General features: G+C 39.8%; 1 protein-coding gene across 1 annotated transcript; it reads left to right on the forward strand.

Moving 5' to 3' along the window:
- Nucleotides 1-8,683: 8,683 nt before the first annotated feature.
- On the forward strand, nt 8,684-9,025 carry LOC145998414 (uncharacterized). The gene has a single exon (XM_083134821.1). The coding sequence runs from the start codon at nt 8,684-8,686 to the stop codon at nt 9,023-9,025; it is 342 nt and encodes a 113-aa protein (XP_082990947.1).
- The last annotated feature ends 4,071 nt before the right edge of the window (nt 9,026-13,096 follow it).

The following is a 13,096-nucleotide window of genomic DNA, read 5'->3' on the forward strand; positions in this document are numbered from 1 at the left end:
CGCCAGAAATTTTCGACCGGGTGGGCAGAAACTCCAAAGTGAAAGATTAGGGTGGGCAGTATAAATTTAAGACCATGTATGTGTACGTAAGACGTATGTATCCCCCTCTCTCTTACACTCCCGATTTTCATCTTACTTCTTTTCCCTTTCCTTGTTTTCCTCTTTATTCTTTTCTAATCTATTCTCGCATCTTGTTCCATTTCCTTTTGTTTTGTCTCTGATGGACACAATTTATTTCAAGGAAGTGTTTACACATGCGCAGCCATACACCAGCCATACATTCTAATCACATTCTTTCATGCATGTTAATACAGTGAAATAGATGTGAATTAGTTTTAAGCTTGTGTTGCAAATACAAGGCACATACTTGATTTTAAGTATTCGGCGACATTGATAGAAAGTGCCATGGTATACAATCGTGAAGTTTCTCGTAATTTAAATGCATGTTCCTGAGCATAGTATTTTCATCGTATAAGTTTTTGACTGAAAGAGTTTTCTTACTCCTTGGGGGTCACTTTTCTTAGCTTACAAGGTTTGTACAACTGACAAATCTATCTGAATGTTTGTAGTAGCAGCGATTGGGTGCCAACATTTGAGGGGCAAGGACAATATACGCAGGGGTGCCCATCCCCCCCCCCAAGGCCAATGGCGCATCCCCACAAAAATCATGTCCCCCTCCCAAATCATATCATTTGCGCCGTGAAACTATATCGTAATCCCTAAGCAGTATACCAACACTAAGCACTATATTTTAAGAAGTGATGTTACTCATGAATATGGAGAATATCGCTCATGTCATGTAATGCAGCTATAGCATAAAAATTCACATGCACCTCAGTAAAGCGCCAAACACGCATTGTTGTAACAAACACATTATTGCGAGCGAACAAGCAAGAACATTTTTACATCCATGTCTTTGCAGGCTTTCAAGAATATTAATTTAACGGGGTGTCAATACTTTCTTAAGATCCAGGGATATTTAGTCTTTTCCAACTTCTGTTTTGGCACGTTCGTGGTCGAAAACGTGTGGATACCATATCGCTAAATACAGTCTCCAAAATTTAATGTTCAAACTCTCTCTTCACTACAGAAATCCCTTGACAATCTAAGATTTAACGCTTTATCAAGAGCTTTCTATCTCCCCCTTTAAATTTCTTACTCAATCCTACCACAAAAATGTCCATGCCAATTTTAGACTTACTGTTGATATTGAAGACTGGATATTGTCTCCTCCAAAAAATTAATTCTCAGTCTCCACACCAGAATTTCTTCAACATTCTAAGACAATAGTAATACACAAGAATTGGATAACTTAATGCTCAGTGCCCCTCTAACTAAAATACCCGCCATAATCTAAGACTTAGAGTTGAATACTGTCCCCGCCAACGTATAATTCACAATTGCCCCCAGAACCCACGTGTCCATTAAGGCCTAACATATAAGAGTTGGATATTTATCCCCCCCCCCCCTTCGCACCTTCAATAATGACCTTAAACGCTTTCTTTTCTTCATCTAATGGATTAAATATGGTGAATTTAAGGTGTAAAATTTTTACCTGTATTTTGGAGAAATATATAAATGTTCGATTTTACGTTATTTGAAGGGGAAAAATCCCCCAAAGAATCTCGATGGCGCAGCCTGCGCCATAATCCTCCCTGTGGGCACCCCTGAATACTGAATATACGTTTTCTTGGTAGAAAAGGCTTAGCATAAAGAGGCCATAGTGCGGGGGCAAAAAGTGGCAAAATGTGGCTGGGGAACTGCATCCCCCACTTCCCGCTCCTCCTAATCACCGCCACAGATTGTTTGGATTAAAATGAACGTCTTATTAGGAATGATTTAAAACACACACGGAAAACAAATTATTTATTTATTGTCCATTAAGTATCTCTAGGCTAATGAAAGGCTATTTTGACAAAATATCACTCGTCATAAGTAATAAACAAGTAAGATTGAGAAATCTGTTCAGAATTTAAGAGATTATTAGCTAAGTTGCTCTTCGTTTTCTGAAGAACTGTCATATTACTAATGCGGGAGAAGCAATACACGTATGGTTACATGAACATATTTTTTGAGGTAACAAAATGACTTAGGACACAAGAAATTCATCGAAGTTGATCATCGCACCAGTAATACTTCATCTATTTTTCATTGGATTGTATGGCGTGACCATTTCGAACACACTAGAATATCAACCTCTATCCTGTGCAGCATACCCTGGAAACTTTATTCTTTCAGGACAACGAGTCCCTGGCGCCTGGAACCACTGTCAAAGTAATAATTTATGAGGGTTTGTATTTTGAGTGTCAGCGTGTTTGTTTTCGCCCCTTGGTTACTTTCATCTAATCACCATTGAACCTTATAACGTCGTCATTATCAAAATTAGCAGAAAAATTACTTAAAATAAAACAAATCAACCAGAACTTAATCTTCCAAAATTAAAGTTTCATTAGTTTATACCTCTTTGAAAGTTGAGGTGGTAATTTCAATCGCACGGCGTTTCATTAGTGGATCAAGGCAGCTAATTCCGTGAACAATTACGTTGTTTTCCGAAAGTCTCAAATACTTGTCTCAGGCAATCACTCTCTTAAAATAGACGCATCTTCTGTGGTGATAAAATGCCACGTTTGGTGCGAGTTCTCTCTGTATATTTTTCCCCAATGGCATAACGCTGTCGCAAGGGCGCCGACTTTCCAAAATTTCTGTGGGTGCACATCAATGGCGATTAGATGTCTAATTATCAAGTATTGTATACTTTAAACAACTTACATGCACAATGATTGCAAGAGGCAATGATATTATCAACACGTTACTAAAAGAAAATACCACATCATACAAATTAAAATGAAAAATCTTCATAAATGCAAATAATTTTAATTGTATTGCAGAATGAACTATGCAAGGATTTTGTTGTGAACAGAAACTACAAAATGACTAACTTTATGTACCAAATAATAATAATAATAATTATGACATGTTAACTTTAAATATAAAACACATTCCTTCTTACGTCATTTGCACTCATGAATTTGTTTGCAATTTTGGTAATGTCAATATTTTTAGTCATTTCTTTATGAACATGCAAAATTGCCAAATCATTCAATCTTTTTTGGGTCATTGTTGACCTCAAAAACGTTTTCAATCGTCTAAGTGCTGAAAATGACCGCTCAGAGGTACAAGAAGTAACAGGTATAGTTAAAATCACCCGTACAAACTTCACAAATTCTGTGAGCATTTCACGCATGGGACCACTGTTTTCTCTACTTAAAATATTTGTAATGTCTGACAAGTTGGCCAATTTTTCTTTGTTCGTTCTGCACACAACTAGAAACATGTCCCTGTGAAATGTTAGCTTGTCTTTATCAAAGTCTGTCCCATCTCAATGTTTTAATTGCTTATTATTTTTTGATAATGGCAAGTGAGAAATATTTATTTTATTGTTTTTATCAAACTAAAAATCTTGTGGGTGCGGCGCACCCACAAGATTATTTATGTGGGTGCTCGAGCCCCGGAGCACCCACGTAGTCGGCGCCCATGCGCTGTCGCATTATAATGAAGAGGTCCTGTTTCGACTTCCCGTCCTCTGGTGGAACACAATGCACACGGGTTCGGACTACACGTTAAACTGTAGGTTTAGTCCCAATTAGCCTATCTGAGCATGAAAGTGGGCTTAGAAACAAACCAACAAAATCGTCTTCTATATACTTCGTGACATAACTTTGTTTTCTTTACTTCAGCTGCATCTACAGATTCTGTTTACATTTTCGGCTGATTCATGTGACAAAATTTATGTGTGGAACGAGGATTTCTAAATAGGATAAGCCACTCATTAGCAATTGAATAATTCTGTAGCTTTTTCCATATATAACTGATTTATTAAAATTTATTCACTTCGGTATTGTAGTGATTGTTGTGATTCCTTCTTATTAGTAGAACGAATATAAAGTTGATATTTCGTATATCATATTGATATTTGAAGATGACAGTTATATAAAAATTGTAATAAAAAAAGGGACACTTCTGGAATTTCAATGCAGAGCTAATTAAAATTATATTATACTCTATAGCAGGCATATCCAACTTCAATCAAGCAGTTATCTACTTTTTATTGTCACAACAGGAAGTTAGCTACTATTAATCGTTAATCTTTGCAAAAATTTGTACCTACTCAACCATTATACATTATAGAAGTTGAATTCAAATAACGTATATTCGTATAATTACAATAGATAACTGCGATCGACCAACAAACGCCCCTCGATCGACCGGTCAATCGCGATCGACGCGTTTGACATGCCTGCTCTATAGCATACTTAAACCCGAAGGTTTATGGCTGCAGCAACACAAGCCTTCCATCTGTCCCTATCCTGGGCAAGATCAATCCAATCTTTCCCATCCTTATCGATTTATTTTAGGTCCATCTCAACGTTATCCCTCCATCCTCGTCTTAGCCTTCCTACTGTTCCCTTACCATCATGGTTTCCCAACAAGAATCCTGTAAACTATTCTTTCCTCTGCCATTCGTGTCACATGGCCTGCCCATCTAACTAAGTCTTCTTGATTAAATTATTCTAATATTAATTAAAAAGTCGAAATAATTTATTGTGTTGCAGGTGGAAGTAACGCTAAGAAGATGTTTAGATTTGTTTATTTGGAGATTATTTTAACCATAGCCAGGCCAGAATATATATAGGTAGTGGAGGCCCGGAGCTGCAGTCCTCAAGTTCAACCTCAATTCTGATTTAATCTTGATCATACCCTGCATAATTTTGAGCCTCCTAAGCCTACTAGCTGCTTTTAAACATGGAAGTATGAATTTGATCACAGTTTTTGTTTCAACAATGACAAAAGTGGCTTTTTATGGGTTGATAATATGTGAACATTTCCAGCGTAGATAATATTCACAAGTAAAATGTACATGTTATGAACACCAGGTTACACTTGAATATTTAATCATTCATATATCCCCGAGTATATGTACTTATTGAATTTGATTGGGTGGGCAATCGGGTGGGCACAGGAATTTTTGGGTGGGCGCTTGCCCACCCGTGCCCACCCCTGTCGCCGTCCCTGAGTGGAATAGTTCAATTATATACAAAGTAATACAAGCAACCCCCTCTCGCGTAGTTGCTTGGACATGTATCGGCTTAAAAATAGGTAACATTCTTTTAGAGTATAATATTATAACTGCAATAAGATTATATTGCATTTCTAAGTAAAGGATTAAGGGTGGGACAGTCGGCCACCCTTGCCTCCCTGTGCGCACGTCTATGAAAATGAAGCTCAAAGGTTCGTTAGGTGTTGAACGTCCTCCTACTTATAAAAAAAATATTTTCGCACCTTTTAGACCTATTCCTAAAAATAGTGATTCAATTTTTGTAGCAAGTTTGGTGAATTATGATTGCCCAAATGGAAGTTTTTTTAATGGAAAATATTGAGTGAGAAAACTTCCAGTTTTTCCAATTTTTGGTCGAAATGCGTCTAACCTACTATCATAATCTTGGGGAGAAGGGAACCAGAGATGTTTTGCGGGGCTTCAGTCTCCTAGCCCGCCTGAAACGCCGTCCCTGATAAGGTGGGCATAAGGGAATAAGAGCAAATATTCTGAGGGAAAGTGACTCACTAGAGTCACTAACATTTGTAAGAGTGCAGTGAAAAATTTAAAAATACTTTCAATCACCAGTTTCTTTATTTGCAAAAGAAACTAATTTTTCCAATTGTCTCTGCAATAAACGCAGTGTTACCCTGTAATCAATGGGTCCCGGGTGAAAGCACATGGTGGTTCAGATCCTATTTTAAACTGTAGGTCCAGTCCCGATTAACTTCTCTGTGCATGAAGAGGACTTAAACGATTATTATTATTATTATATGGGTGCACATGTAACATTGAAATTTTCGGTATTTGGAATAGCCTATTATTTATTTTGTACTGTATATATATTTTTTTAAAACTGAAACATGCAATTCGTAGTTTTATACAATCTCAATTGTTTGCAAATATATTTATAACAAAAAACAATATATATTTAATCGTAATAATTGAGGATTTGGCGTTTTAGACCTTTAATTTAACATATATTAAGAGCCCGGTCTCTGGCACCGTGAACGATCAACAAGGTATTTTTTCCCGTGTGACCCACGAACTGAACCTATAGTTTAAAGAATCCATACCTCTGTGCAACTATCCTCCACCGGGGATCGAACTTCGGACCCCTTGATTCAAATACAACAGCGGTACCGATACACAGTGACGGCGCTTCGTGGTGCGGCACCCAGGGAAAATGTCTGGAGGGAAAGGGGGCCAGACAATATTGCAAGGGGGCAGTTATATTACTTGCACACGTTGTATACCAGTGCATGAACCGAAAGAAAGTCACTACGGAAAAGTCAAGTTGTATTGGTCCTTTCGGTCTCCTGCGTCTAATAAGCAAGGAATAACAATAGTCGGTGGTCTTTTCATCTTTCACACGGAGGAGCCTTCCTTTCCCTTCCCCCGACGACAAACGCTGCCGGCGAGAAGTCATAAATGGTTACCAGAAACTAAACAATCACGTTCACTGCGCAACCTCATTGTTTGTAATTTTATCAATAATAATAATAATAATAATAACGTCTTTATTGCGAGGGCGTGTTTCGGCCTCGCGGACCGTTCTTACAGCAATGACCATTATACATTGGTAGCACGGTAGCACTGTAAGTTGGCAACTTGAGTTCGCTCATTACGCATTGTTCATTTCACTGAAATACTTTATAATTTAGGGTAGCCATCTCAAAATATTCGGGATTAGATTTGAATTTCTTAGTGTGGAAAACTTTGTCAAAAAAGGATTTTCCCGTCGATGTTTTTAGTGTCGATGTTTTTGCCGTCGATGTTTTTGTGTCGATGTTTTTGCCGTCGATGTTTTTTGTGTCGATGTTTTTGCCGTCGATTTTTTGGTGTCGATGTTTTTGCCGTCGATGTTTTTACCGTCGATGTTTTTACCGTCGACATTTTGTACTGTCAATGTTTTTGCCGTCGATGATTTTGGCGTCGTTGTTTTTGCCGTCGATGTTTTACCGTCGATGTTTTGTACTGTCGATGTTTTTCCCGTCGATGTTTTTGTACTGCCGATGTTTTTCCCGTCGATGATTTTGGCGTCGATGTTTTTGCCGTCGATGTTTTTACCGTCGATGTTTTTGCCGTCGATGTTTTTGCCGTCGATGTTTTTGGCGTCGATGTTTTTGTCGTCGATGTTTTTGGCGTCGATGTTTTTACCGTCGATGTTTTTGCCGTCGATGTTTTTGTCGTCGATGTTTTTGCCGTCGATGTTTTGTACTGTCGATGTTTTTGCCGTCGATGTTTTTGCCGTCGATGTTTTTGCCGTCGATGTTTTTACCGTCGATGTTTTTGCCGTCGATGTTTTTGGCGTCGATGTTTTTGGCGTCGATGTTTTTGGCGTCGATGTTTTTGTCGTCGATGTTTTTGCCGTCGATGTTTTGTGCTGTCGATGTTTTGTACCGTCGATGTTTTGTCGGCGATGATTTGATGCTACACCATTTGAAACATTGGTTGGTAATCATGTACAATTGGGTTGTATTAATACGCATGCGCGAGATCCATGCATTTTGTGCGGCGGAAGATCTACACCGTTGCCAGTTCTCTTTGTAGCGTCTTCGCTGGCATTAGGGGTGTGTAGGTGGCAGCACGCATATTAATGAGCAATTCCACATTACAATATCTACCGGTATCATGGGTATTTGTTGTTGCAGATTTTTGCTCGGAAATTCACGTTTTGCGAGGTGGAAGATCTCCAACGTTGCCAGTTCTCTCCTTTTTAGCATCTTCGCTTTCATTGGTCCGGAAATGGCGAATTTTTCACATCCCGAATGCAGGGAATATCGGGATTTCAAAAATTCCCGTCCCGACCCCAAAAAAATCTTACCCTCACACCCCTAATGACAGCGAAGATGCCAGAAAGAAGAGAACTGGCAACGTTGGAGATTTTCCACCTCGCAAAAGTCTGCAAGAAGAAATACCCACGATACCGGTAGATATTGGAATGTGCAATTGCTCATTAATATACGTACTGCCACCTACACACCCCTCATGCCAGCGTAAGACGCTGCAAAGAGAACTGGCAACGTTGTAGATCTTCTGCCTCGCGAAATGCATGGATCTCAGGCATGCTTATTAATACAACCCAATTGCACATGATTACCCATTGGTTTCATAGGTCTAAATTGGCTCTGTGTACATAAGACACTTTTTATTATTCTTGATATTCTGGAAAAAAGATTTGCCGTCCCAAGAGTTGCCGCCCCTAGGCACGTGCCTAGTGGGCCTATTTGGTAATCCGCAAGCTCGTGGTGGCTTACATGGCATGGTTTCGGTACCTGGTCAAATTGAACCAGTCATATACTGGGAATCGGTATGTTCAGTTGCTTGATGACCATTTGCGGAGCTTATGTACCCTAACGATGGGCTTTTTCAGGATGACAATGCTCCATGTCAACGGGACACGATTGTGATAAACACAAGAACAAACCAACTTGAAGAGTACCAGAACCTTTCTTTGTTACAAAGTTTAGACAGTGATGGCAACACTGGTTGGCAAGGTAACCCCGCAATGTTGGATCAAACAACAACCAGTATCATTGTGTGTTTAGCTGTGGTAGCGGAAAGGTGAATTTCACTGCGAGTCGAATGGAGTGGGGTGTATGCGAGAACCATGTGGCAGTAATCGCACTGCACAAAGTTGGCAAATCACCGTTGGACATTTTCAACACCCTGAAGAAGCTGAATATCAGCAGGATGTTCGTGCATCGGACCATCAACAGATACTCTGACACATGGACAATTGAGGACCACCCCAGGAAAGGTAAACCTCACAGCGTGAGGAGCCAGAAGTTCGTGAAAGCAGTGGCAGTGCAGATTCGACGCAATCCTGTCAGGAAACAAGCAGTGATGGCTCGAAAGCTGAACATTTCGAAAAGGTCGATGTCGCGTGTGCTCCGAAGTGACCTAGGACTCTGCGCTTATCGGTGAAGTACTGGTCACTTCCTCACTCCACAGCTTAAGGTCCAGAGGGAGTAGAAAACAAAAATACTCCTTCAGCATTATTCAAATGGTGGTCACAGGAGGATACTTTTCACGGACGAAAAAATCTTCACGATTGAAGTGTCTTACAATTGTCAAAATGACAGTGTTTATGCCTCGACATCCCAGGAAGCTCATGAAAACACACTACGGATCCTCAGAGGCCATCATCCCGCCTCAGTGTAGGTTTGGGGGGGGGAGGGGTTCGTACGATGGCAAAACTGACCTCCACTTCTGTGAATATGGTGTGAAAACATCTGCAAAAGTGTACCAAGCGACAGTGTTGGAGCCACTTGTGAAATCGTTGACCCGCACCATGTTCAACAATGAGCCGTGGAGCTTCCAGCAGGACTCAGCACCGGCCCACAAGGCAAACACCACACAGGAGTAGCTTCAGAGGAATGTGCCTGATTTCATTGCTCCGGCTGATTGGCCCTCCAGCAGCTCCGACCTCAGCCCATTGGACTACAGGTTGTGGTCCATTTTGGAGGGCATGGTCTGTAGGAAGAGGCATCAAAACCTTACGAGTCTCAAGCGTTCTCTTGTGAAGGCAGTGGTGGACTTTTCCCTCGAGACCATGCATGCCGAGATCAATGACTGGCCTCAGAGACTTCGGGCCTGTGTGAAGGCCAGAGGTGGCCATTCTGAACAGTGATTGGTGCTCTGTGTTGGCAAGACCAACATCCAAATATTAATACATTAGCTTGCTCACTGTGCCTGTAGTTCATTATTAAGTTTGTAACATAATGTATGATATGACTAGGTATATGTGTATATACACACAGTACTCATTTTCTGGCCCTTTTTGTAGGTGATTATTTATGAATATACCACAATGTTTTGAGTAGTTCTTATAATGAAGAACACACCAACTTGAAGAGTACCGGAACCTTTCTTCCCAGGAAAAAAAGCAGTGTGTGTGTATATATAAAATCAGGATAGTAGCTTCTAGATACTAAATCATGATAATATGAATCTGATAAACAACTGGGAGAGGAAACTGGAAATATTATCATTTACTTGAAGTTAGTGGTGCAACCAGGATTCTTTCTTGGAGGAGGGGGGCAGGGGTTTATTCAGAAATTTCCATCTCAGTGGTGCAAGTTCCTATTTAGATGGTGAAAAGATAATTTTCAGTCAAAAATGACCATAAATTGTTCTTTCTTTTTTTAAGTTTTAGGGGGATGGTGGGGAAATTTTGTACGGGTGTTAGGAGTGTGACAATAAAACACTGGGGGATGCTTATATGTTGTCAAGCATGTAGTGCATGATCAATTGCACTTTTTGCTTCTCACATTTTTTAAAAAAAAAATTAGGTTGCATGATTACATACACAGACGTTCAAAAAGTACTATTTTTAGTAACTGTTGAAAGGATAGCAAACACTTCTCATTTAGACTTTTAGGGGGTTTTGGCTGCGGCAGATCAAGATTCAGGGAGAAGTCCTAGTAACTAATGTATTCAAATGAACTGGGATTCTAGATTAAGGGTGTTGACAGATCACAAGCCTAATTGGAATCTACCAGAAACAAATACAGTAGCAATGGAACCCGCTACATTCTGGTGATTGTTCACTGCAGTTAGTCAACCAACAGAGTGAAATGGTCAACATTTTGCTCTATTTGGATTTATAGAGCTGTCCGGTCATTGTTCTATGAGCGTCCCACAATTGGCAGAGTTGAGGTAGGTTGGTAGACTACTTTGTGGTCCTCTCAGCTAGATCCAACGGATCCGCTGACCAACAACAAGTGCAGTCCTCCAGTCATATTGGGGGTTAGTCCTCGAGCTGACAACTGCACTGTAAAAATTACATGTCAATAATCAGCAGTACGAGGGTCGCTATTTATATTTTGAGCCTTGGCAACACTGATTGAAGTTAGGCACGATTTGACGTTTGCACGGAATCGTCTGGCATTATTGACCATAACGTACTTCAAATATTTTGTCAATAGCTTCATTTGTGTTGTTTATGTTGCCTTGGAGATTGCGCGACAACAATAAAATGGAATTAACTCGTGCGATGATTTTTTACGATTTTCGACGTGGATTATCAAGACAAGAGTGCATCGATCAACTTACTTGCACATTTGGCGATGAAGCCCCATCCTTTGCCACTGTGAAACGCTGGTATAACGAATTTAATCGTGGCTGCCATTCGCTCACCGACAAGATTCGCGAAGGTCGTCCAAAATCAGTTGTTGTTCAAGAAAACATTGATGCTGTGCAAAACCTAATACTGCAAGATCGTCATGTGACATACTGTGAGATTGAGGCAACCATAGGCATTAGTTCCACCAGCATATATAAAATATTACATGATCATTTAGCTGTGAGAAAGGTATGTTCTCGTTGGATCCCACACAATTTGACAAAAACTCAAAAAAGACGCTCGCGTCAGTTGTAGCAACCAATGGCTGAATAAATACAATCGTGGTGCTTCAAAAAACGTATATAAGATTGTAACAGGTGACGGATCATGGATATATGCATATGAGCCGGAACGAAAACAGCAGTCTACTGTATGGGTGTTTCAAGATGAACCCAATCCAACAAAAGTTGTTCGCGCTTGAAGCACATCGAAACAAATGGTCGCCTGTTTTTTTTTTTCGGGAAAACTGGTCATGTGGCAACTGTGCCTTTAGAGGAACGTAGAACGGTCAACTCTGAATGGTACACAACAATTTGTTTGCCAGAGGTCTTCGGTCAAATACGGAAAACAAACAAACGCCGTCGGATCATTCTTCATCAAGACAATGCCAGCTGTCACACATCTTGTCTAACAACCGACTTTATGAATAGTCTAAAAATCGAATTGATGGGTCATCTGCCATACAGTCCTGATTTGGCACCCAATGACTTCTTCTTGTTCCCGAATGTCAAGAATAAATTGCGTGGACAACGATTTTCGTCAGCGGAAGACGCTGTTGATGCGTTCAAAAACCATATTATGGAGGTGTCTCAAGAAGATTGGAAAAACTGGTTTGACAAATGGTTCGAACGAATGCAAAAGTGTATTGACCATAAAGGAGAATACTTCGAAAAACAATAAAGCAGTTTTCAATGCCAAATTCTTGTTTTTTCATTGTTAGGCTCAAAATATAAATAGTGACCCTCGTATGAGACTTCAATAATTAACCCCTCAAGCCGGTTCGACGTACACGTGTACGGACCCTCATAGTGCTTCTAGAGGCGGTTCGATGTACACGTATACGTCCTGTGTAGTAGTGACGAAATGATGCATATTCTGCCATCTGTTGTTTTCCCACATGAACGAAAACGCGTGTAACTCAAGAGTAGACTGCAATGTGCTGCTTTTTGTTTATTTTCCTTCCAATTACATGAAATTATGTGCGAGTGCATCACTTTATTACATAAAAAAAACAGCTGAGAAATGTCGTCACACTAGCAGGTAAAGGGCATCGAAACGGACGAAATTTGTGCGTTTTTAGAGGAAAGTGACAGTGAAGGTTCATTTCTATCTACAAGTGAAAGTGAAGTAAACTATGCAGAACAGGAAGTAGATAGTGTCAGTGATAGTGAAAGCGAATTAGATGGCATTACATCCTCACCTGTTGTATCATCGAATGTAACCTGGAACTGGAAAGAAGTTGACGACTCTTTCAAAGCAAATAAACTTGCGTTTTGTGGATTGTGCGGTCCCCAAAAAGCAGTCAATAATGTTCTTGATCCCTTTTTCTTGTTTTTTTACACAACACACAACGTTGGACTTCTAAACTAACAAGAACACAAGACAGGAGGAGTACCTTCTAAGCGCAACATGTAGGTTCTTATTTTTATTATTATTTTTGTTATAGTATAAATGTCATTATTTATAAATATTTGTTTAGTGTGAAGTTTCGTTTACAAGTCCTGAAAATTTTATTGTAATTGAGCAAATGGTTTTTAAGATATGTTCAATTTTGTGACATTATGAAAAAAATGCTCTTTTGGTGATTTAAAATTACCGCCTCTCGCAGCGACTGATGGGTATTTAACTCCCGGCTTGAAGGGTTAAGGTGG

The sequence above is a fragment of the Lepisma saccharinum genome, chromosome 14 (assembly GCF_977018435.1).
Source record: "Lepisma saccharinum chromosome 14, izLepSacc3.1, whole genome shotgun sequence".
Lineage (NCBI taxonomy): Eukaryota > Metazoa > Arthropoda > Insecta > Zygentoma > Lepismatidae > Lepisma > Lepisma saccharinum.

What these genes read in the sequence shown, in the direction of transcription:
- LOC145998414 (XM_083134821.1), top strand. Translation starts at nt 8,684, where the DNA reads ATGGAGTGGGGTGTATGCGAGAACCATGTGGCAGTAATCGCACTGCAC.